A 27,707-nucleotide genomic window follows, 5' to 3' on the forward strand; every position below is an offset into this window, starting at 1 on the left:
TTAAGTTTGTACTTCTGACATCTGTTCTTCACCCACATCAGGGATGCAAACATTAAACAGCAACTGTAAATAGCATGTCATTTTCTCAAACCAAAGCAACCTCAATTTGAAATATATTAAAGGTATGTAAAACAAAAGTCCACTGAGAACAAAGAGACATGCATAAATATAATGCATATGTGGAGACTTCACCAAAGGGACCAAAACCAAGCACAGGTTGATGGCCATTGTTACCAAAGGTAATGAAAAAAACACCAAAAAAAGCAAACTTCAAAAAATAAAATTAGATATGAAAACCTATATAAAGTACTGCATATTTATATAAACAAACATAAGATCTAAGTTAATGAAAGAAAATGGGCTAACTTATCTGTGTTTAGATAAATCTTAGTAGTAGAATGTTGAAGACTTTCAACATCAAGGCAATGGTTGAAGGGAATGACCATCTAGTGTTTGACTGTGAGTGGAAATAATCATGATCATTTTCTAGTAAGATAACCATCTTCTGATCTAGGCAGCAGGAATTCATTAAGAGGAAGTTCCTAAAGCTCAGAAAGTCACAATTTTCCCAAGAAAATATCTCAAGGCAGTGGGAAGGTCATGTCAAAAACAGAGTATCCTCAGACCCTCTGGTTATTCAGGCAGATATTGACTGGTAAATACTATGACTTTATAGGCTCAGTACATTTGAAAAAAATCAAAACAAAAACTTCGGCCAAGACAATTCTCCCTATTTTTGGTGGGTTTTTGCCAAGCCCTATTCTTGGTACCTGCTTTGCATTAGGATTGTTAAGTGTCCTGCACCAAACATTATCCAGCCTAGGGAGAAAATTCAATAGGCAGTCACACTTGATATACATCTTAAATAAATAGATATGAATCTATATCCCCAAAATATAACATAGCTGAATTCATATTTATGAAACCCTTTAATTAAAAGGTTATGCTCCTAGGCAATTAATTAAGAATTTCCTTTTGGGGTGCCTGGCTGGCTCAGTCAGTAGAGCATACAACCCTTGATCTCAGGTGGTAAGTGTAGGCTCCAAATTGGGCATAGAGCTTACATTAAAAAAAAAAAAAAAAATCTCCTCCTAATTTGTAAAACATCCCTAAGAAAGATAATTTGTCATCTCACAGCTCAGAATTAATTATCAAATAACTGAGGGAAAAGAGCATTCATGTGACACTCAAGACAAATGTTAACTGCTTATATTTATGGTTGCCATTGCCTTTCTTTTTGATGCAAATGTGTATCAAATAATAATATAAATAATAATAACTATCTATGTTAGACTCTGGATTCTTTGCATGTCTTAGCTCACTTAATACATTCCATATTCCTAGGAGGTAGGCATTATTTATTCCCATTTTAGTTCTGAAGAAACTGAGGATCTGAGGTGAAATAACAAAATGATCCCTCCTTCCCCATGTATTTTTTTTTAACACCTTCTGGAGGCCACCATGTGACAATAATCATACTATGATTTTTGGTTCACCTGAGTGTCCAGATAGATTATTCCCTGCCCAAGGGCAGGAGCCAAGTCTTACTCCTTTCTGCACCCTGAATATTTAGTAAGGTGCTTAAAATATAATTGCTTTCAATAACTGATACTCAAATATGCAACAATAAGGGTATGACTGGATGGAAGAAGTAGAAGGAGGATGGAAAAGGAAGGTTGGTTATAAGTTAACCAAGGGTGATTATTGGAACATTGCTTTCTTTCTCCCTGTGTTCTTTATTAAATTATTTATAGTTTACATTTCTTATATTTATTTGTATGTGCTAAAAGGCAAACACTCCAAAGGGAGTGTTTTGGTCTTGGCTTTACTCCACACAGCATGAACTTGGGTAAGTAACAACTTTTCTAAACCTGTTTCCCCATTTGTAAGAAGGGAATAAGAGTAGTATCTGCCTTTGGTATTACTGAGAGGATTAAATGTGATAAGCCAAGCAAAGCTTTTAACATGAAGCCTAGCACACCTAGACTATTCTGATAAAGAATCAAGGCCACTTTTCTCCAATAAAAACTGAGACCAGATTACCTCTATGTGCATCACAATTTGTTAGTAGTAAAAGGATCTACCCATATATGTTCTGAATATAGTCTTCAAACATGGTTACAGTATATTTTATTTCACACAGAAAAAAAATACCTTGTAAGGTCTAGGTAAATTTGGCTCCTGGTATCTCAGTTTTAGTATTCCTATCATTGATGATGAAGACCAAATAAAAACTACAAAATAAAGATAGTTTATTGGGTCAATGAGGTTTGTTGAGACAATGGCAATTGATGCCTTAGTGACAAATACTAGCACCGATATAAATGGAGAGGAGTAAATATTAAGCATACTAAATAGCAAAGGCAGTTGGCCCTCTTGGGCAGCCATATATGTTACTCTTGATGATTGAAATACATTATTAAGAAGGTTGCTAAATATTGAGGCAGAAATACTAAAAGGAATAACCCATGTTAATGAGGGGATTACTCTATCAGTCCACGTGATAGCGACAGCATCTGCAGAAAAATAAGAACACACAAAAGGCAATGTATTAAAAACAAGAAATTAATGATAAACCTTTAAAGATTATCTCTAAATGAAGGCAGGAAACTCAAAAGGGAATTAAGAAAGTTAAATTTTGTTTAATTTCATTATTTGTCTTACATGTACCTAACACCATATGCATGCGCCCATTTTAGTCCTGTCACACTGTATGGTTACCATCTCATTCATCATCCCCAAAAGACCAGAAACTTCACTTCTTGAGGGCAAGGATCATTCATTTCTTTACTATAAAGACATGTACTTCAACAAGTCTCAGAAATACTGTTTAAGCTTTCAATAACAATTATGAAATGAATGGTTGAATTGATGATTGCTAACCTATTTTCTAAAACTACTTTACAGATCGCTAATAGTTGCAGTCAGAGTCAAAAAAAAGCAACATTGCTGATACAGGAAGGAGCCTTACAAAGGCTCCATGTTGTGGTGCAATTTGAAATACTTAATAGAAATTTAAAAATCAACCCTGTAGACAGAGAAAACAAATTATGCATAGATTAAAACACTCAACACATTTCAGTGTTTGTCTAAACTATAGACCAGTGGTTCTCAGTCAGAAGTGATTTTGCGCCTCACAGATCCTTTGGCAATATCTGGTGGCATTTTTTGGTTGTCACAAGTGAAGAAGTTGTGAAGAGATCTTATATTATAAACACTAACTCATTATAAGTCAGTAGATTAAAAAAGGTACAATGAAGAAATGCACCCACTGTTTATGAGAAACTGAGTCCAATTCATATTATGTAGATATAAGCTAGGACAGATCATTTAGACACAGGGAAATAAGTTCTCAGTGTCCTTGACAGTAGGTATCCTCTGGGGCTTTGCCCTGGCACTGGCGTTGCCTCTAAGGAATCAACATAATGACTTATAACAAATATTAAAACTTTTTCAATATGACAAAATTAAGTTAGCATCAACGATTCGTCTTAAAAATCTCTATTTTTGAACCCATTTTAAACAGCCTTAAGTGTGTACTCGCTTCGGCAGCACATACATTAAACAGCGTTAAGTGCTATTTTCACCTTTCTCTTTAGTGCTCTTCTACAATTTTAGATCTTCTTTTAAAATATTTCCTGTCTGGGGGGGGATGGGCATGGAGAGGGGCACTTGTGGGGATGAGCACTGGGTGTTATATGGAAACCAACTTGACAATAAACTATTTGTAAAAAAATAAAAATAAAATAAAATAAAATATTTCCTGTCTCACTTATTGTTCATTTTAAATAAAGTATTATTGGTTGTTCCTGCTGGACACATATACCTCCACACATTTTCCATTTTCAAACACATCTCGGAAATACTTCTCCCCACTAGTAAAGCCCTTGTCCTTTGATTTCCTGACATGCATTCTACAAACCCAATTGGTTATAATTAGAGGAAGTTCTAGTTCAACTCTGCTACATAATCTTTAATCTCTATTCCACGAGTAATTTTTTCTTTTTTATTCTTTTTCTCATGTCATTTATTTTCTTTTATAATTTTATTATATACGCTTTTGATAAGAAGTAAAATAAATAGCACTGAAGCACATAAAGTAAAAAGTAAATGTCCTTCTCCTTACCAATCCTTCATTCATGCAACCCAGATGTAACTACTGTTAATATCTTTTTGGATATTCCTTCAGAAATTTTCTATGCCTATATAAGCATTCGTGCAAGGTATGTACCTATGTGTGTGTGTGTGTGTGTGTGCAGGCACACTTAGGCTTGCTTTGTTTTTACTTTCCAATATACCTTGATCATATTAGTACATATGCATCCATCTAGTTATTTTAAAGAATTCTCATTATTCCATTACATAACTGTAAATTAAATGACTTACCAATTGGTGGATTAAAATTTTTTTTAACATTTATTTATTTTTAAGAGATAAACAGAGCACGAGTGGGGGATGGGCTGAGAGAAAAGGAAACACAGAACCCGAAGCAGGCTCTAGCCTCTGACCTGTCAGCACAGAGCCCTATGTGGGGCTCGAACTCACGAACCATGAGATCATGACCTGAGCAGAAGTTGGACACTTAACTGACTGAGCAACCCAAGCACCCCAGTAATACATTTTTAAATAAACAAATTATTACAAAATTACCCTCCAAAATGATTACCTCAACTCACCAGTAAGTGATTCTGACATTTCCATTTTCCTCTCAAAATTCCTAACCACATTTGGTTGGCCAGCTACCTGCAGGCTGCTTCTGGTCAGGAAAACCTTCTTAGCCTTTGCTCCCATACAATTTATTTGCTGTTTTAGAGTACCTCTTCCTATGACAATATTCTCTAGTTTTAAAGATAACACGGGACCTTCCAGAATACTAAATGGGAGCACCCCCGTCAGCAGTGGTTTAGCAGGACTTGAATAACATTGAAGTCCTCAAGCTGAAAAAGCTGAGAACCAAGGCTTCTCATTATGATATTTCCACACACCCCATTCTAGAGAGACATCCCTCCCACTGTGTTGTAAAATTTATTTAAAATGATGTCCTTTTTTTTTTCTAAGAGAACAATTAGCAAAGAAGCAGGTCAGAGCTCTATCACTGATATAAACAAAAACAATACATGATTAATAGCACTGGTGTTTTCTCCATATAAACCACAGAGTCTAATATGTATCACAGCTTGGTATAATTTGTTTCATCGTTCATCAAAGAAAATGTAGCACCCAATTCACACCACATCTTAGATACTTTATATTCCTCTGGAACTTTTCGTATCTTTTAAATATATTCATTTGATTGAAAACACTCCTTAATCCTTACATTTCCTTAATTTAGGAATCTATTTCCTTTACTTATAATTTATTTCTTTCACTATATAAATTATACAGTTCATTAAAGAAAATTTGGGAAATCCAGAAAAGAACCAAGCAAAAATCACAATATCATTCCAACAGATCTCCACCATTAACTATTTACTTTCTGTTTTATATCATAATATAGATCCTGCTTTTCATCACTGTTACATTATAAACATTGCTCATTTACTTTAAGTATTCATAACAAAATGGTCTTTGAAAACACTCAGAATGGCCTATTATATGGATTTCCCTAAATTTTTTTATTTCAAATTTATTGGATACTTTGATGATCTTTAATTTTTTGCTGTCATGTGTAATGCTATGATGGTTGTTCCTCTACATACATTTTTCATGTATAGCTCTAATTATCTTCTTAACTTAAATTCCTAATACAATAGAAGATAGATATTTGAGGGGCTCCTGGGTGGCTCAGTCGGTTAAGTGTCCAACTTCGGCTGAGGTCATGATCTCACGGTTCATGGGTTCAGCCCTGCGTCAGGCTCTGTGCTGACAGCTAGCTCAGAGCCTGGAGACTGTTTCACATTCTGTGTCTCCCTCTCTCTCTGACCGTCCCCTGCTCATGCTGTCTCTCTCTCAGAAATAAAACATTTACAAAAAAAAGAAGATAGATATTTGAATTCAAGAAAATTATTACAGAATCTAAACAAGGTCTGAGGATTATATTCCTACAAGAGTAAGCACTGAAAACCAAATTACAAGCAACTAAAGTCAAAACACTTCATGGGACTTCCACACGTGTGGAACAATTGTGCCACCCATAAAATTGCTACCACTATTAGGACACACCAGAAAAGATAATCATTATTTTTTAACAATGTTTATTTATTTCTAGGAGACAGAGAGAGAGAGACAGCATGAGCAGGGGAGGGTCAGAGAGAGAGGGAGTCACAGACTCTGAAACAGGCTCCAGGCTCTGAGCCGGCAGTCAGCACAGAGCCCGACGTGGGGCTTGAACTCACGAACCGTGAGATCATGACCTAAGCGAAAGTCGGACACTAAACCAACTAAGCCACCCAGGCGCCCCTATTTTTTAACAATGAGTATGACCAGAGCAGTGGCAGTCATAACAAATGCCAGATTCAATGAACCGTAACATCTGGGTCACCTGACCAACAGCCCTGACCATATCCATAATTAATTTTATAAATTTATTCCCTACATAATCAAAGTAGTTAATAAATCACTACTTGTTATTGTCTAATTTATCATTTAGTTTGTTCCCACAAACACTCAAAATCTTGATCATGTCTAGTGTACAGGTCCCTATGAGAGCTAGACCATTGTGACTCAACACTGATACCATGTATATGACAGCTTCCTGAATGGCAGTAACACAAGGATGCAGGCAAAGTGTGTTAAGACTTTTATATTAAACCTCTCTTAGATTTACCTCCAGTGCCTCAAAGAGTTACCAAAACAGTAACTGTGGAAGCGCAGACGGTGTGTAAGAGGCTCCAAACAAGGCCCCAGGCGGCCCGACTGATGAGCTCTAGGTAAATAAATGTTCACTGCCCCAGCTGGTTCTCTCTGACCAGGAGACCCGCTTTTGAAGAACCTTCTGGAATGCTGTATTTAAGGGGAAGTCCTTTCAGTTGGTATGAAGTCTCTACAGCCCTCAGCCTGTGTGGAAAACACCTTTGTTAAATCCAGGTCTCAGTTGCTCTCCCCCTGGAGCAACACCGCCTCTCCTGACAACAGGCGACACACTTTGAGGTCTGTGACCCTAAGCATTGCAGGCTTTGGGGCCACGAGTGTACACTGGTTTTTCTTTGTGTGTCCAGCAGTCGCACGTACCAGTCCCTGGACGAGATGTACCCGGCCTACAGATGTCAGGCCTGAAAGAAAGTGTCCAATCCGTGGTTTTCCGCATCAAGCCTCCTAATCACAGACCCTCACGAAGAGCGACGTGTGGAGCTGGAATGTCTTCCGCGCAGGAGACGACGCTGGCCTTGCAGAAAAGCGAGGCTGAAAAGCTTGGGGCACCTTTGAGATCGTCCACAGCCCCCAGCTTGGGAGCCCTTTCCAAGACTGAGCATCCGCGAGCGCCCTGCGCGAGGCTGCGCCAGCGAGCTCGTCGTGGCCGGACAGCTTCCGTCTCCTCACACGTTCGCTTCAACTGCCGGGAAGTTCCTTGCTCCGCTGTCGCGTCAGGACCGGGTCTCGGGGGCGACGCGTGACTGCGCAGCACGGTGACACGGTCACCCAGGGCTGAAGGGCTCGTTGAGAAAGGTACTGCTCTTCCTTTACATTAATCAGAAAACCTCTCTCTCCTTTTTTTTTTTTTTTAAATGGTTTTTATTTATTTCTAGGAGAGAGAGAGAGAGAGAGACACAGCGTGAGCAGGGGAGGGTCAGAGAGAGAGGGAGTCACAGACCGAAACAGGCTCCAGGCTCTGAGCTGGCAGTCAGCACAGAGCCCGACGCGGGGCTCGAACCCACGAACCGCGAGATCATGACCTAAGCGAAAGGCGGACGCTTAACCGACTAAGCCACCCAGGCGCCCCTCTCTCTCTCTCTCTTTTTTTAAATCTGTGTTCACAACCAGTTTTTTATTGGCCGTAACGGACCGTCTCTTGTAGAGATCGATTTTGGCCAACGCGCGGCAGTTGATACGGATGCATGGTTTACGCCGAACGAGAATATGATCTTAGTTGTTTGTAAGGAATTCTGGCATCGTACGTGCATTTTTGTACACTTGTTTCTGGACTTACAATTACATACTTAATCACGTTTCTGTAAAATTGAAATAAAACCAGATCAGCAAAAAAAAAAAAAAAGTGCTACTCAAAAGAGTAGTCCTAAAGGTGCTGGATGATAGTTTATCTCAGAAGATTATTTCATATTTCCAATATGTTCAGGGCCCCTTTGTCACCATAAATTTTAGAGTAATTTATAATAAGCATTATTATGTTACATATTAATGTTATTAATTATATCCATTAATTGACCCTAACATCTACCCTTTTAACGGCTAACGTCCCACATTTCAAGTTTTTCATTCCTTATGTCACCTAGAAGAATATTTATAAAATCATTGTTGTAAAAGTTGTGTGGGGTTTTTTTGTAAAAGTTTTAACAAACCTAAGCACTAATTATATAGTGTCACTCTGGTGAAGAAAGATCACTGAAGGGATTCAAATATTTTGAACCTAGTCTGCATCGTATATCAGCATTATAGATATTTTTCCATATCATCAGAAATATGGTTTTCTATATTATCATGCTTAAAAATATAAAACTCTTTCCTAAGCCAAATCATACTCTTTGCCCCTTTTATTATTTTTGAAAATTACAAGTTGACTGTCTATATAAAATAGTGAAAAGCAAACAGCAGTCTGACTGGTACTTACATATACTAAAAGGAATAGAACTGTCATTATTATTTTTTGCCTTATTCACTTGCATACAAACCTGAAGAAAGAATTTCCCTGGGTGTGAGAACAGTCAGGCAGGAAATGTTAACCAGCAGATAAATGATAGTCACCAGAGGTAATGCAGTAAATATGCATCTTGGGATTGTCTTTCTGGGTTTCTTCAGCTCCCCTATAACATATAAAAGAGCAAAATAACAATTGGTAAAAAAATTATGTCTTAAATTTATCTTTAAAACTGCTTCCTGCATTACCAGTGGGGTTGACTTCTTCTTAGCCACCCTGGCCACTACCACACTTAATCATACACATAGACACAAACACATTGATGAACTGCTACACACCTATCTCCTTTCCTAGATGATCTTGGTGTTAAGTGTGAAAAAGGAGAAAACTTCTTTCTTTTCCTTACAGATGATAGCATTTCTGAAGAAAGTCGCAAGACTGAACATCAAAGATGAGCCCATAGTACCCTGTATGGTTTGGAGACTACCTGTGTCTTCAACCCCATCTATTAGGTACAAGGCACTTAATCTGGGTAGTGGAATTCAATAGTAAGCAAGAACAAACAAAGTCTAACCTCAAGAAGAGCTATGTATGAAGTAAATAATCACATAAATAAAAGTTATAACAGTGACTGTGGTAAGTGTCCATATGAAAAGAAATAAAGGGCTACAAGAATATATAACATGATAATTTGATGGTCTGTGCTAACTGTGTCATAGGTCTACAGGTTTCAGTTTTTCAAAAATGTCATGCCCCCTATACCCATACTCTCATGTGGAAGTTCTTTTCCTTTCCTAGCTTCCTGGTTGACCCTTAATCTTCTTTCAGATTTCAGCAAAATTATGACTTCTTCTGGGAACATAGGAGGGAAAGCTCTCCTTGGCTAGCAAAACTGTCCTATTATAAGTTCTCGTAGTAGGGTGCTTGGGTGTCTCCGTCAGTTAAGCGTCCACCTGTGGCTCAGGTCATGATCTTATGGCTCCTGTGAGTTTGAACCCCACATTGGGCTCTCTGCTGTCAGCACAGGAGCCCGCTTTGGATCCTCTGTCCTCCTCTCTCTCTGGCCATCCCCTGCTTGCTCTCTTTCTTCAAAAGTAAACATTAAACATATATATATATTATATAATATACATATATATACACATTCTCATAGCATATATATAAAAAGTAAAAGGGTCAGTCATAAGTTCTCTTTCCCTGTAGGCTCTTTGCCTTCCCTTTATGTCAGTATTAAGTGCAAAAAAGAAAAGAGATCATGATTTAGCATCATAGACAATGGGTTTTCTAGGATAGTCTTATTCTCAAATATTGTTCCATTTGTCACAGTGTTTTCTCCAATTTTGCCATTCTCCGAGAATTATCCCTGACATAAAGAATTGAACATTAAAGTTCTGAGTATATAATGTGACTCTGTGTCCTTACAGCTGTTGGCTGGTAAGACCTCTGACTTACTGTAAACCGATCATTGCCAGTACACAAGATTCCTCTCAAGAATTTGAACCAAATGTCAACAAAACTTAGAGAATCAGGAAAAAGCAACATAATGATGGGGAAAAAAAGAAAGGTGGCTGATGGCTCTAGTTTTTAAGTCCTAGAGCTTCCCTATCTCCTGTTGTTCCTAAAGATTGATTACTCAGGTCTTCCTTGAAATACGGTTTTCTTCTTCCAGCAGATTCCTTTTTTATTGTTTAAGCCACTGTGTGTGGGTTTCTGTTACTTAAAGCCAAAACCCTCTGATTAATAAATACCCTTCCTTCATATATGTCAAATCTGTTTCATCTGCATCTGCCCAGGGGTAGAATATAATGTCCATGGTGTATACTAATATGAGCTGATTAAGCACTTGAAGAATAAAAAATTAGAAAGTTCTCATTTAAATGCTTCCTGAACCATTTACTACATGTGGGCTTCTGGACAATTTATTGAACTACTAAGTTTTCAATTTCTTTACCTGTATATTGGGAAGAATGGAAAATATAGAGACAATAAAATTCCAACCAAATGCCTAGCACTCAATAAGTTATTAATGACTATGGTTATTAGTCAAAGGTTTTGAACAGGCAAAAAAGGCAACTTTTAGGATTAACTATACTTTCCTCTGGGCCTTTTACTCTTTTTTATTATGTATTAGATTTATAGAGAGAAGGTAAGGAATATAACATAACATAACATAATTCAAGGTTATAATGGCCAGACAGTGAATATCCTTGGTCTTGAACTTAGAGGATAGATGTTCCTACAATGTGCTAAGTCAGTTGACTACATATCATCTTTTTACAGGTAAAAGAGTTACTTAGAGCTTAGCTGTACTTAAAGTTTATTAAGTAAATTAACATCCCAGCATACACTGAAATTCCTCCACCTTTGTTTACTGTCAGCTGCTTGTGAGGAATTTTATAATAGTTTATAGGTTAGTAAATTTTGTGAACCTATTTTCAGCAGAGAAAAATTATCCAGCAGTGAAACATCTTTGGCAATGGTACAAGATGAATAAAATCGAAACCAGAGATATCTCTTCTAACCTTATAAGAGAGAGAAAGATGAAGTGAAAGAGAGGAAGTTGAGCTAATTATCCTAGTTTTTTCAATTGCAGTGGCACATTTAATCACAAGCTGTGTAAGAGGGTAATCTCATCCCAAAGCTTTATTTTCTCAGTGCTTCACATTTTAACTCAGTACAGACTGACTTCCCTCTTGCATCCAAAGTTCACCAATAACTTCTTAGTGAAATGACTTCTGCTCAATTCTCAGCCTCCTCAACTTTTGGAAGCATTTCACCATGTTGAATATACCCTCTTCTTGGAACATATAGTGATTTTCTTTTATAATTCTCTAAACTTCCTCTGACTTCTTCATTGCAACTTCTTTCTCCACCTACCCTCTAAAAGCTGGTCTTCTCCAGTCATCTGTCTCTAATCCTATGCCATTTTGTTCTACTTCTCTCTATATACTTGTAATACTTTATATACTTAGTAATCATATCTATTAACCAGCTTATCAGATGGGAACCATTTTCAGTCACCCAAAGTTACATGCTGTGTCTTGTATGCACCTGCATACTTCTGGTTTCCACAGCTTCATTCATATTTTTTTTGCTGGAATTTTTTGAGTTCAGTGAAACTTGCCACCTTTTTGATGATACAGCTAAAGGTGATTTTACCATCTACTGAATTCTCATAGTAGCCATAATGTTCCCTGTATAACCACTTATTAAATACTATCATGCCGTTATCTGTAAGCACAAAAATTATAGTGATTTTAAGTCATAATGACCATTTTTCAGATGAAGGAGAGAAAAAAAAAAGGTAAGCCCAAACAAGTAAAGATACCTGCCACAGTTCATAAGTGCCACAGGTCAGACCAAAATCTAGATATTGCCTCTTCCATTAGACTTTAGCCTCTTTAGAGTTAGGAGTCCATATTATTCATCTTAAGGCATTACTACAGGGTTTCAAAAATAGTCAGTGTTCAATAAGGTATTTGCTGACCAAATTATTTAATACATAATGGACACATCAGTGACTCAGGGGGTCCTAAGATTAAAGGAAATACAGTATGTGTTTTAAGAGTAGAGCCCACTTCATATTGAAAGGTTAAGGAAAAGAACTGGTAAGAAGGTTGAAATTGAAAAAAAATTAATGAAATGGGGAAGATCCCTTAGGAGGTGAGAGGGAAAGGATAGAGTTCAAGGGAAGAGACATTTTATTTCGTTTTATTTATTTTTAATTTTTTAACGTTTATTTATTTTTGAGAGAGAGAGAGAGAGTCCAAATACACAGGGGCAGAGAAAGAGGGAGACACAGAATTGGAAGCAGGCTCCAGGCTCCTAGCTGTCAGCACAGAGCCTGATGCAGGGCTTGAACTCACCAACCACAAGATCATGACCTGAGCCGAAGTTGGATGCTCAACCAACCGAGCCACCCAGGCACCCTTAGACTGACTTGTAAAATGAAGAGAGAAATCTTCTGTCTTGACATTGAAGGAAAGAGCATTAAATCTGGCCTCAGAGTAATTTGGTGCATCTATGATTCTCTTCTCTTTAAAAGTACTTCAGAGCATAAGTGTGTCGCACCCACTCACAACACAAACACAGTCTGACATTGGATCATTCCTGGATTCACAGTTTCATGGGAGGGAACTATTTCCACAATCCCAAAATTCATCCATTAACAAAAAGTAAACTAGTTAACATGGAAATCCCATATTTATGGTCCCAGAAAAGAAAGTGGAAGAAAAGTAAGTCATTCAACAAAATAAGCACCTTTGAATGAAGGGGAGAAATCATTAAGACTGGGTGATATGTGCAAGACTGCCATTTTCTGACTCAATTTAGAAAGAATAAACATTGAATCATCATGTATTTAAAGCAAAACTCAAAATATTCAAAAAGAAAGTACATTTCACATTGCGTGCAGTAAGTCATGACTAGAGATTTTCTTTCTCAATGAATTGTTAATTACCTGCTATACATGTAAAATATTCCCCACCTGCAAAATATCCTTGGAAAATGGCTTCTATAAACTCAGAAGCTTCTGGAAACTCAATATCAAAAGAATTCTGGAATCTTTCTACATTCTCCTTCCTTCCTCTCACCAGCAGCATGACTTCATTCAGGGAAATAAGGCCGAGTATAACCATTTTCAGTACTAGCCTGGCTGTCTGAAGCCAAGTCACCTCTTTCACACCACGAGAATTCAGAATTCCCACGATCCACAATACGGCCAGCGCCAGACATTTCTTTGGCAGCTTTGGAGCAGAGCAGCTGGGATAAAAAGTCTCGATGCTGTACTCGGCAAGGAGTAGGGCTTGGCTGGCAGCTAACCCTGGCACCAGAAACAAGCTTGTCCAGAGACTCAGGAAAGAGATCAAGTTGCAGAAACATCTTTTGAGAAAATAGTAGTGAGCTCCACTGCGTGGGAAGGTTATACTTATTTCTGCTGAGCAGAGAGTGTTCATCATGGACAACAGCTCACAAACAGTCCAAATACACAAGGAGACCCCCACATTCATGCAAGAGTATTTCAGTACCTCTTTGGGGGCCACAAAAAATCCTACCCCAATTACATTAACGATTAAAAAACTTGTGCCCCAGCAATATCCAAACATTCTCTTAAGTTGTATCTTCTCTTTATCCATTGTAATTGAAGTATTTTTTTTAAATATGAAAATGTATATAAGTTATAATTTTTAAATCTTCCTGCCCATAGTTCTGGAAAGGATATTCTTAGATTCTCTGAAATAGAACAGTTCTGTCCTTTTTGTTCCTCCTTAGTAAATAGAGCCTATTTTCAATCATTAACAAAATATATGTGATGCATCCAAGTAAAATAGTGAAAGTTACTTGGAAGTGTTTAGTTTGACTTGTTTCTTAATTATTATCAAAATAATACATTCAAACGGAAAAAAGGAATTTCCAGGGTATTACAACGAGAAAAACAGGGTTTTGCTCTACTTCACTCCTTCCCAAACGCATTTCGAGTTCTTCCCTCTGGAAACAACCATTCATCTATGGTTTTAGTTCTTTTTGGTAGTTGCCTCCATAACTCTAAATAATATGAGACTTTTATTCTTAAATAACTCAACTTTAGAAATCATCTAATGATTTCCTCCCATAAACACTGAGGAATTAGCTCACTAACTTTCTTATTACTTAATCTTCTTCTTCCTTCCATTTTTAATCATCAAGCTCTCAAGACACAAAGTATTTAGTTTTCATCAGGCTCCTGGAAGCCAATTAACAAGGTGGAAAAGTGAAATACTCTGCATGACAAGACTGTCCTTTAAATAGCCGCCATTCTCGTAGCCTGGGTCACATTCAGAAAGATGTGACTGGGAAGTACAGGAGAAAGTCTGACCCCACAGAAAGAGGGATGGAAGTTTCTGAATATCTGAGCAAGGCCTGGGCCTTAGTAGCTCTTAGGTATATTGACTTTACAATGCAAAGCATTGTTCTGAATATCTCCAAAGCCTTATAAGCTCGGGGCACACCCCCGGCCTTGGAAGTAAATTATTTCCCAATTATCTTTTAAGAGTAAATGAAAATGAAATTATTTATATTTTTCCTATGTTGTGGCTATTTTCTGGCAGATTGCATCCAAGAAAATCCACTCTGTATGGATCTCAATAAATACCATCAGATCTCCTCCCAAATGAAACCATGCCTCTCATCCTATACCAGAGAGCAAAGACCTGGGGGTGAGGGAAGGATATCAGAAAGCTCACCTTAAGACAGAAGCAAAAAATGAGAAGTAAACCAGACAGAGAGACAAGTACTACATGATTTCACTTATACAAGGTATCTAAAATAGGCAAATTTATAAAATCAAAGACTGGAAAGGTGGTGGCCAGGAGCTGAGGGAGAAATGCAGAGTTGTTAATCAACAGTCATAATGTTTAAGCTAAATAAAATGAATAAACTCTAGAGGTATGCTGTGCCACAGTATACCTGTGGTCAACAATAATGTACACTGAAAATTTGTTTAAATGATAGATTTCGTATTAATTGTTCTTATCATAATAAAATGTTTTTTAAGTAAAATATAATTTAACTCATGGGGGAAAAAAAACACAAAGTAGAAACAGGAAGCTGACTTAGCCAATGTCCTGCCCATCAATATCCCATCTACCCATTGTTTTAAGGAGAGACAGTGAGGGAATCCATTACCCATGACCAGAATCTCACAGCAGGAAAATAAGACCCAAGGAAGAAACATTGTCTTCAAATAGGAGTGTAGTAGTTCTGTAGTATATCACTTTGGCTAAGCTGAACTACATTTCCCAAATTTCTCAGTTAGATTGGACCATCGGGACAATTCTTTTATGAGCTTTGAAGTACATAAGTGTAACAGCAGTTATTTTAATAGTTAATATTGACAACGAACCCCTCCTTGACCAAACTTGAGTCAGGTTCTGTTGAGCCCTCTTCTCAACTAAGCTGCATCCCTGGCCTATTAGTTTAACAAGAATGCCCATTCCTTTGATATCTAATCAAGTTCCTCTTTGTTATTTTCCATCCACTGTCGCCCAATTGGCAGAATCCTTAGCTGTCTTTGCTACATTTGGGGTTAAGCTCAGTTCTAGACTGAAGTCTCTCTTTTCCTTATTGCAGTAACTTGAATATAATCTGTTCTGCCATTTTTTTTTGTCCTGCCATTTTTTTAAAGATTTTATTACTTAACTAATACCTACACCCAATGTGGGTCTCTAATTCATAACCCTAAGATCAAGAGTGGTGTGCTCCATGGACTGAGCCAGGTGGCCCTGTCCTGCCATTTTTAATAAGCATTTTGTACAATTTTTCTGTTACAACTTACATTGTTTTCTATACAATAGCCTACCTCTTTGCTGTAATTATCATGTATCTGTTGGCTTACTTCATTGGTGAGATGATGGCCAAGCCTTCCAGCACTCCACCTTCACCAAGATCTTTCAGCTTCTCCAACTTCAGGTGTGTATTTAGCTCTGTGATGAAACACCCCAACTTCTGCAATATAGCCGCACCATCAAGGTTAGTGGTAATGAGAACTGACACAGATTTCAGTTCATTCTCATGGGCTCCAACTCATGCCTGCATGTTCCACCCTGTTCTTGTTTTCCCTTATTTTTACACTCATCATTCCATTTGGATTACTTGAACTTCAACTCCCAGCAGCTCCCACAACTGCATCAAGTCAAATCTCTATAGCAAACAAATACATGTAATAATATAGGTATGTGATTAGATAGAGAGATTCAGATATAGACACAGCTAAAGATACATAAATAAATAGATACAGATGTAGATGTAGATAAGTAGGCAAAGATGTACATATAGATGTTCTAATGGTTCTGTTGCTTTAATGATACAAAGAACAAAAGACTATGCCATTTCACGCACATTCCTGGAGTTCTACAATATGTATGTTTGTGATTCTAAAAATGAAGAATGTAAAACAAGAGACTTGGTCTGGGGTATAAATCCCCATTTTGGCTTTCTCAGGACTATCAGAGATTCTCCAAACTCAGAGGAAGCACTCTTTAAATAGTACCCTTGGTCTGAAGGGAATATACTTAAAAATTCTGTGTGGAATTACTATAACAAAAGGGAAAATATCCAAATCATCCAATATTAGGCTCACTGACATCACTTTTGCAGTGCTCAAAGGAGTATCATCCACATAGCATATATATAAGTGAACTCAGCCATTGAACAGAAATTCTAGAAAGCTAAATGATAAACTGCCATGATTGTGCCTTCTTACACATAGCATAAGAAATAGGAGACTGGGAATCGCAGAGGAGACATTTTGAAGGACATTCAATTTTACAGTGACATGCCACCCTGAAGAGCTTTCAATGTCATTACTTTTCATCTTTATTGTTCTTTTTCTATAATTGATCCACTAAGAGAAGTTCTGTCATGATGTTGTCGTAGATCAAAAGGTGTCAGTCTTATTGAGTGTATATCATATGCAAAAAAAAAAGCTTATGGAAGTTAAGGAATATATACAACTCATGTGCCTCCATTCCTATCTTATTCCACAGTTCATGATCGAAATGTCTAAAGTATAATTTTTGTAGCCCTGACTTAAATATAAATATGATATTGGGGTACCTGGGTGGCTCAGTCAGTTAAGCTTCCAACGTCAGCTCATGTCATAATCTCCCGGTTGATGAGCTTGAGCTCCATGACTGGCTCCATGCTGACAGCCACACAGCCTGCTTTGGATCTTATGTCTTCCTCTCTGTCCCTCCCCCACTTGTTCTCTCTCTCTCTCTCTCTCTGTTTCTCAAAAATAAATAAATATTACATATATATAAGTATGTATATATATATATAAATTTGTCAAAATTAACCTTTAGTTTAGAAACTAATCCAAGATGAGTAACAATCTGAGGAGAATTTATTCAAGAAAAGCATCTGAACTTTGTGGATTTTTTTTTAACATGGCTTACTCCCATCCTATGGAGGTCAGAGGAAATGGGATGACATATTTAAAGTGCTGGGGGGTTGAGGGGAAGACTATCAACCAAGAATTCTACATCCAGCAAAATATTCTGCAAAATTGTGGGAAAAATTAAGATACCCCACTGTAAACAAAAGCTAAAAGAATTCGCAATCATTGCTTCTGTCCTAATGGGAGCCTTTCAGTCTAAAATGGAAAAACACTAGAGAGTAACTAAAATCCATATGAAGAAATAGAGTATCAGTAAGGTAACTACATAGATAAATATAAAAAAGCAATACAAATGAAATTTTTGTAGCTTTTTTCTTCTCCTGTCTGATTTAGAAGACAACTGTATAAAACAATTAAAATAAGCCTGTATTGATGGTCTTATCATGTATAAAGATATAATTTGTATAATTATAATATCACATAGGAGAAGGGAGGAAATGGAGCTGTATTAAAGCAAATTTCTGTATACTATTGAAATTAAGTTAATATTAATCTAAGCTAGATTACTTTAAATTAGGAGGCTAGTTATAAAACCGAAGGCAACCACTAAGAAAATAATTTTAAGAGTAAAAGAGGCACAGTGTGACCCTGGTATCTGAGCAATGGTGGAGTAAGGTGATTCTGACCTTGCAGTTTCCTTCTCTCCTCTTCCCCTGAGGCCAACTTGAGCTTTATCTCCTTCAATGGTCAAGAGAATGCGGGCTAAGCCTTGGAGCCAAGGAGAGCAACAATGGAGCAGAGACCATAGAGGAAGTTGTAGGGTGTGTTTGGCATCCCCCGTGATGGTAGTGACTTCCCAGATGTTCTACACCCACAGATGCATGGTAAAATATTTTTTAAAAAGAGGGAGGAGGGAATTTAAATGGTATACTAGAAAATATCTATTTAACACAACAGAAGTCAGTAATGGAGAAACATAGGAGTAAAAAAGATATACAGAAAACCAAACAAACAGTGAAATAGCATAAATCCTACCTTATGAGTAGTACATTAAATGTAAAGAATTAAATGCCCTGATCCAAAATGCAGAAACACGTAGAATGGATTAATAAAAAAAACCTCATGATCCAATTATATATACATATGTGCAGTCTATTAAAACATGTTCTATTTAGGGGTGCCTGGGTGGCTTAGTCGGTTAAGCGTCCGACTTTCACTTAGGTCATGATCTCACGGTTCGTTGATTCGAGCCCCGCGTCGGGCTCTGTGCTGACTGCCAGCTCGGAGCCTGGAGCCTGTTTCAGAGTCTGTGACTCCCTCTCTCTCTGACCCTCCCCTGCTCACGCTGTCTCTCTCTCTCTCTCTCTCTCTCTCTCTCCTAGAAATAAATAAAAACATTTTAAAAAAATAAAAAATAAAACATGTTCTATTTAAAAAAATAGGTTAAAAGTAAAAAGATAGAAAAAAACATGTAATATTAACAGTAAACAAAATAAAAGGTGAAGAGGCTGTACTAATAAAAGACAAAACAGACTTTAAGAAAAAGTTGCTACTAGACAGGAAAGACATTTTATAATGATAGAAGAATCAATTTAGTAGGAACAAATAATAAACCATAAACACCTAACAACTGAGTCCCAAACATATGAAACTAAAATTGATAGAATTAGAGGTAGAAACAGAAAATTCAACAATAGTTGTAGAGTTCAATATTCTGGCTTCAAAAATTGATAGCAAAACTAGAAAGAAAATCAGCAAGAATATATACCACTTAAAAAATATTATCAACCCACTTGACTTAACACCCATTAACAGCAGAATACAAATTCTTTTCAGCCACACTTGGAACATTCTTAGAATAGATCATATGTTAAGCCATGAAATAAGTATTAATAATAAAAGGATTTGACTCATGCAAATGGAGTTAAATTAGAAATCAAAAACAGAAGGACACTACAGTAATCAAGACTGTGTGGTATTGGCAAAAGAATAGACAAATAGATCAAAGGAATAGAATAGAGAGTCCAGAAATAGACCCACACAAATATAATCAGCTGATAGTTGACAAAGAAGCAAAAACAATTCAATGAAGAAAACAATTTTTTAAACAAATAGTGCTGGAACAATTAAACATCCAAATGCAAAAAAAAAAAAAAAAACCACAAAAATCCAGAGACTCTACACCTTTCACAAAAATTAACCTCAGGAGAAAATATCTGTAAATCACATATCTGATAAGGAACTTGTATCTAAAATATACAAAGAATTCTTTTAACTCATCAATAAAAAAAACAAACAAGTAAAAAGTGAGAAAAGAGGGGCTCCTGGCTGCCTCATTTGGAGGAGCATGCAATTCTTGATCTCGGGGTTGCGAATTCCAGCTCCAAATTGGGTACAAAGATTACTTAAAACTATAAATCTTAAAAAGAAAAAAGTGAAAAAAGAACTGATCAGGTATCTTATCAAATAAGATATACAGATGGCAAATAAGCATATGAAAAGATGCTCCACATCATATGTCATTTTGGAATTGCAAATTAAAATTATACTACACACTTATTAGAATGGCAAAAATCCAGGGCACTGACAACACCAAATGCTGGTAAGGATATGGGGCAACAAGAACTCTCATTCATTGCTGGTGGAAATTAAAAAACTGGTACAGCCACATTGGAGAAAATTTGATAGCTTGACAGTTTCCTAAAAAACTAAATATTGGCCTACCATATGATCCAGGAATGGTACTCTTTGATATTTACCCAAATGAATTGAAATCTTACCTCCACACAAAAATCTACACATGAAGTTTTATTCATAACTTATATAACTTGGAAGCAACCAAAATATCCTTCAATAGGTGACAGAATAAACAAAGTGTAGTATTTGTTTTATTACAGTGGAATATTACCCAGTGATTAAAAGAAATAAAACATGGAGAAACCTTAAATGCATAAGTGAAAGAAGCCAATCTAAAAAGACTATATACTGCATGATTCCAACTATATGACTGCTAAGAATTTAAGTTACTCTATGATATTGCTGGCTCAGCTCCATTTCCTTTGCCAAGTGGCCTTCAGAGGCTTTAAACTGACATTAGACCCTCATGCAAACACAGGCCTCAAATAACAATTTGCAAAGTCTCAAGTAAATTTAAGTTCCTGATATGACTTCTCCAACAGCCCCTGTGATAAAGTCTCCCCTGCACCTGGTACCCCCTTTAGATAAGACACTGTGTATCTTATCAAAATCCTGTTGTTTTACTGTGAATGACCAACCTGGCCGTAGCCTGGGAACCCCAAAATACTCCACCCATGGACCTTAATAAAGGCCTGTTCCCAGGTCCTGTCACATTCTTTCTACACTCTGCCTTGACTACTCCATGTGGTCCCTCAAGGCATGCTGTGTACTTCCTCCAAGGCCTATGAGTGATAAAATTTTGTCTGTTTAAATTTGTCTTTTTATTTTTTTTTGGTTTGTTTTTAGAAGACTTCACACTCAGTGTGGAGTCCAATGTGGGGCTTGAGATCAAGACCTGAGCTGAGATCATGAGTTGGATACTTAACTGACTGAGCAACTCAGGTGCCCCCAAACTTCTCAATTTGAATTCTCTTGTGGTCTTTTGTTGAAATAGGGCTCACCATTCAACACCACAGGACTGTATGTAACAAATATTAATTTTACAAAGTTATAACAAACATTCTGGAAAAGGCAAAATTACTGAGTCAGTAAAAAAAATTGTCTCAGGAATTTGGAGGGGAAAAGCTACATGGGGTGGGGGGGATATTAGATTAGAACTATTTGTACCATACTACAATGGCAAATATATTTGTAAAAACCCAAAAGATACCTGAAACTAATGTAATACTATGTGTCAATTAAAAAATTAAATAAAAAAAGAGAAGGGGAACCTGGGTGGCTCAGTTGGTTGAGTGACCAACTCTTGATATCGGCTCAAGTCATGAACTCACAGTTGTGAGATCAACCCTACATCCGGCTCTGCACTGAGCTTGGAGCCTGCTTGGGAATCTCTCTCTCCTTGTCTCTCTGCCCCTCCTCCTCTCAGTCCTCACACTGTCTCTCAAAATAAATAAATAAACTTTAAAAAAAGTAGGATGTACAACACAAAACAAACCCTAATATAAACTATGAACCTTAGTTAATAATAATGCGTTGGCTCATCAAGTATAACAAGTGTATCACACTAATACAAGTTAATAGAGAAAACTATAGGAAGGGTGGGAAGGTGATAGGTAGAGGAAGTACAAGGGAACTATACTTTCTGCTTAATTTCCTGTAAACCTAACACTGCTCTAAAAAATAAACTCTATTAATTAAATAAAGATTACAGCATCAGGCACCTGGGTGGCTTAGTCAGGTAAGTACCTGACTCAATCAGTTAAGAATCCCACTTTGGCTCAGGTCATGATCTCATGGTTCATGGGTTCGACCCCTGCATTGGGCTCTGTGATGACAGCTCAGAGCTTGGAGCCTGCTTCAGATTCTGTGTCTCCCTCTCTCTCTGCCCTTCCCCTGCCCACACTTTGTCTCTCAAAAATAAAAATAAACATTTAAAAATTTTTATAAAAAAGGGTGCCTGGGTGGCTCAGTCAGTTAAGCTTCCAACTTTGGCTCAGGTCATGATCTCACAGTTTGTGGGTTCGAGCCTGGCATTGAGCTCTGTGCTGACTGCCAGTTCAGAGCCTGGAGCCTGTTTCAAATTCTGTATCTCCCTCTCTCTCTGACCCTCCCCTGCTCATGCTGTCTCTCTCTCTTTCTCTCAGAAATAAATAAAACATTTAAAAATTTTTCAAAAAATTTTTTTAAAAGTACAGCAAAGTTACTAGATAGAAAATCAATATACAAAAATTAGTTGTATTTCTATATATGAACAAAATTAAGAACATAATTTCATTCACAACAGCACTAAGAAGAAAAAAATTTAAGAATAAATTTTACAAAAGAAGTGCAAAACATACACTGAAAATCATAAAACTTTGCTGAAGTAAATTTAAGAAGACCTAAATCAATAAAGAGAGGCATTTTGTGTTTATGAATTAGAAGAGTCAATATTGTTAAGATGGCAATTCTCTCCCAAATTGATCTATAGATTCAACACAATCCCTATCAAAATTCTGTAATGTGATAGAGATGTTAATTCTGACTACAATGGCAGTCATATTAAACTATATAAATATATCAAATTAACATGTTGCACACCTTAAATTGACACAATATTATCTGTCAAATACATATCAGTAAGAAAAACTTCCAGTAGGCATTTTTTTTCAGAAATTGACAAGCAAATCCTAAAATTTGTATAAAAATGCAAAACACCAAAAATAGTCAAAGTAATTTTGAAAAATAAGAACAAATGGGGCACCTGGGTGACTCAGTTGGTTGAGCATTCAATTCTTGATTTTGGCTCAGGTCATGATCTCATGGTTCGAGAGATCAAGCCCTGCATCAGGCTTCATGCTGACAACATGGAGTCTGCTTGCTATTTTCTCTCTCCTTCTCTCTCTGCCCCTCCCATGCTCATGTGGTCTCTCTCTCTCTCTCTTTCTCTCTCTCTCTGTCTCAAAATAAATAAACTTAAAAAAACTTTAAAAAAAGATAAAGTAGTCAAGACAATCTGGTACTGGTATATAGACTTGTAATTATATAGATTATTGGAACAGAATTGAGGACTGCAAAATAATGCTTTCTATTTTAGTCAACTGATTTTCTTTTTTTCACAAAGGTTCCAAAGCAATTCATTAAGTAAAAGGATAATCTGTTCAATGAATGGTGTTGAGACCATTAGATATCCACATATGAAAAGATTGACTTAGACCTTCATCTCAGACCATAAACAAAAATTAACTCAAAATGTATCATATACTTGAATGTAGGAGTTAAAATAATAAAACATTCAGAAGAATATATAGAAGAAAACCTTCAAGACCTTGTGTTAGACAAAGACCAAAAGCATAGTTCATAATAAAAAGTAATTGTTAAAATGGACCTCACCAAAGATTAAACCATTTGCATTCCAAAGACACCATTAACAAAATGAAAAGACAAGCAATAGATAGGAAGCAATTATTTTCAAAGCGCATGCCCAGTGAAGGACATACACCCAGAGTTTACAAAGAATGCTCATAACTCAATAATAAGAAGATAACCCATCAAAAATAGGCAAATATGTGTACAGACATTTACAAAACAAGATACATGAACAGTTAATGTAAAAATGACACAAGAAAATTCGATACTGAATAATATTAATTATTAAGGAAATACAAGTTAAAACCAGAGGGAGGTATCATTTCATATCTAGCAGAATGGCTATAATAAATCAGGCAGACAAGAACAAGCATTGTCAAGGATGTGGATAAACAGGAACTTTCCTACATTGCTGATGGAAATGTAAAATAATGTAGTCATTTTGGAAAACAGTTTGATCATTTCTCAAAGTGTTAAACATTAAACTACCATTTAACTCAGCAATTCTACTCCAAAACCCAAGCAAAATGAAAATATCACTACAAGGACTTACACAAAAATACTTATGGCAACATTTATAATAACCAACACTTGGGTGCCTAGGTGGCTCAGTCAGTTGAGCCTCCAATTTTGGCTTAGGTCATGATCTCATGGTTCATGAGTTTGAGCCCCACATCAGGCTCCCTGCTGTCAACACAGAGTCCACTTTGGATCCTCTGTATCCGCTCACCGGGTATAATGCTTGCACTCTCTCAAAAATAAACATTAAAAAAATAACCAATCAGTTACATTTCTATACACCAATAATGAAACAGCAGAAAGAGAAATCAAGGAATCAATCCCATTTACATTTGCACCAAAAAGCATAAAATATCTAGGTGAAAAATCTATACAATGAAAACTACAGAAACCTCATGAAAGGAATTGAAGAAGACATAAAGAAATGGAAAAACATTCCATGGTCAGGACTTGGAAGAACAAATATTGTTAAAATGTCATTAACAAAATGTCAGTACTACCTGGGGCACCTGAGTGGCTCAGTCAGTTGAGCGTCCAACTTTGACTCAGGTCATGATCTCACAGTTTGTGGGTTAGAGCCCCACACCAGGCTCTGTGCTGATAGGTAGCTCAGATCCTGGAGACTGTTTCAGATTCTGTATCTCCCTTTCTCTCTGACCCTCCCCTGCCCATGCTGTCTCTCTCTCTCTCCCTCTCAGAAATAAATAAAATATTTTTAAAAAGATTTTTTTAAAATGTCGATACTGCTCAAAGCATCTACATATTCAATGCAATCCCTATCAAAATAACATGAGCATTCTTCACAGAGATAGAACAGACAGTCCTAAAATTTGTATGGAACCAGAAAAGACCCAAAATAGCCAAAGTAATGCTGAGAAAGAAAACCAAAACTGGAAGCATCAATTCTGAACTTCAAGCTGTATTACAAAGCTGTAATAATCAAAACAGTATGGTACTGGCACAAGAACAGACACTCAGATCAATGGAACAGAATAGAGGACCCAGAAATGGACACACAAACATGTGGCCAAATACTCTTTGACAAAGCAACAAAGAATATCCAGTGGAAAAAAGCCAGTCTCTTCAGAAAATGGTATTGGGAAAACTGCACAGTAACATGCAGAAGAATAAGCCTGGGCCACTTTATTACACCACACACAAAAATAAACTCAAAATGGATGAAAGACCTAAATGTAAGACAGGAAGTTGTCAAAATCCTAAAGGAGAAACAGGCAAAATACTCTTTGACCTCAGCCTCAGCAATTTCTTACTTGACATGTCTCCAGAGGTAAGGAAAACAAAAACAAAAATGAACTATTGGGAACTCATCAAGACAAAAAGTCTGAAGGTCAGAAGCCTACTGCACCCTCAAGGAAATAGAAAAAGGATGGGAAACTAGACATGGTAGTGTGGCACACTTAGGCATGAAAGAGACATACACACCATCCCAAGATACCTATGGCACCTGTGGGGTACAGAAGGGGCTCTAAAAGCTCCTTTCATCCCCACATGTGGCATGGAAACTAACTCATTGTTACTCTTGCAGATATCCTACGATTGGAATGAAGAAGAGGTGTATCCAACAGGGCCCATGGGAGCCATTCTCAAAAGAGAAGTGGTAAGAATGAACTCAGGGAATCACCAGTGCTATGAAGCAGAGGAGATGCCAAGATAGTGCTGTATTCTACCCAGGTTGCCATTTGAGAAAGCATCATACTTAGCTTTTTCCATGAATCTGACAGCATAAGTTACTACATAGAAAATAAGGATCCAGTTTGGGACTGAAGAATCAAGACCTGGATGAAATAGTTCTCTCTCACGCCACCCACAGAGGCATATGCATTAGCCCTTGCATTTGAAAAAATCCACCCAGGGGAAAGGATAGCAAGAAAAAACTGAATGGGAGGGGGAGAGGAACATCCTAAATATAATTAAATTTCAAAATTCAATGACTGAAAACCGACTGAATTTATTTTTACTTCAAAATGACTAACCTAACATTTCTGCCTCAGGCAAAATAAGGACTTTGAGACAAAAACCAAAGTGAATTATACAGACAATAAAGGAAAGGACATTTGAGAATCTTGTAAAGTAAGAATTACGCCCTCCACTGAGGTTCTCAAACTTTAACTTTTAGAGAACGTGGCAGAAGAGTTGGCCTGTCATTTGCCTGAAGACAAGTTCTGGCACTCATTGAATCCCTGTGTATCCTTTAGAAATAAATCTGAAAGTGCCAGTACCATCGCTAGTAATGAAGTACCAGAGAGTGAGATGCACCAGGAAACAGCTCATCTCATGTACGAGAACATTTAATGAGGAGATCTGGGAACTCATTATATACTCATTTTAATAATTTACAGACTGGGAACAAAGGTCCGCTTCTACAAACAATGATTTTAAAACTAGAGATCTTTCAGCAATCTTGCCCCTGAACTTTGGATTCTGGTTAAATAAAGTCTATTCAGGTTTTCAAATTAATATGAGCAGAGAAACATTGTTTCCGTACATTATTCTAAGCTTTCTTGAATTTAGTGAAAACTGGAAGATATGTTGTTTTGTTTCTCTTATTAATAGACTAAGTGGCTGTTCTTGTGTAGGGAAATGGTATAAACTTGCTTTCAGTATGTTTTACTGAGTATTAAGCATTTTTCCCCCGATTCTGTTCAGTTTAAAACATTAAATACACCAAATTATATTACTTAATCTTAATCTTGTTTCTCAGACACCAATGGAGTTATATAATTTAGCCAATAGGTATAACGTTAAAATACACAGTATTTTTGTACATGTGAGTGGAAAATATTGGCAAATAATCCAATGTAATTATCATTTGTGATCTCATATTTTGGCTTGGATCAAAAATCCACAACTGTGACAAAATGGCATGTACTTCAAACAATGATTGTTTTTCTACAGAAAAAAATGGGGGAAATTATTTGCAACTAAAATTTTTTTTTAACTTTTCCATTACTGGTTCTGTTGTATAACATGTGGGCAAAATCTCCACAAAATGCATACAGAAGAAAATGTCTGCCACAAAGGGACATAAGTACTAAGAAAAATATTGATATTCTTATGAAAAAATATATCACATTACACTGGTAATCAAAGATAGAAATACGAAAAGTGAGAAGATTAGGTAAAGAAAACACTGAGAGAGCAAGGAAAGAGTTGGAGAAAAAGAAATAAAAAAGAAAGGATGGGGAAAGGAAAGAGATCTAATTTATCCTTTTGCTATTAATTTAATTTTACTATTCAAATCTCAGGAGTTCTTTCAAAGTTTCTTTCATTTTATATTGATTTATAATAATGTTTTGAGAGAAATGGCCAATTTATAAAAACCACTGACTATAAAACAAATACAATTTATCCTGTTCATACGAGGTGGTACTTACAATTAGACTTAAAAAGACAAAAACAGTAAATGGTGGGGCCTCTGAGTGGCTCAGTTGGTTGAGCATCTGACTTTAGTTCAGGCCAGGATTTTACAGTTTGTGACTTTGAGCCATGCATCAGGCTTTCTGTCAGCACAGAGCCTGCTTCAGATCCTCTGTACCCCTATCTCTCTGCCCCTCC

At 36.7% G+C, this 27,707-nt stretch overlaps 1 protein-coding gene and 1 long non-coding RNA gene across 2 annotated transcripts; one reads left to right on the forward strand and one right to left on the reverse strand.

Moving 5' to 3' along the window:
* LOC120225211 (solute carrier family 7 member 13-like) lies at positions 1-13,887 on the reverse strand. The gene is given in 4 exon segments (XM_039223465.1): positions 1-297; positions 2,155-2,516; positions 8,787-8,918; positions 13,212-13,887. Coding segments are annotated over 4 exon segments (1,467 nt in total).
* On the forward strand, positions 6,773-25,823 carry LOC120225213. Its single transcript, XR_005526766.1, has 7 exons — positions 6,773-7,605; positions 7,955-8,050; positions 9,161-9,388; positions 14,839-15,046; positions 16,084-16,198; positions 18,346-18,511; positions 25,678-25,823. It is a non-coding gene; the product is annotated as an uncharacterized LOC120225213 (long non-coding RNA).
* The last annotated feature ends 1,884 nt before the right edge of the window (positions 25,824-27,707 follow it).

This window comes from Hyaena hyaena, unplaced genomic scaffold (genome assembly GCF_003009895.1).
Source record: "Hyaena hyaena isolate Hyena2069 unplaced genomic scaffold, ASM300989v1 scaffold_1352, whole genome shotgun sequence".
NCBI classification, from domain to species: domain Eukaryota; kingdom Metazoa; phylum Chordata; class Mammalia; order Carnivora; family Hyaenidae; genus Hyaena; species Hyaena hyaena.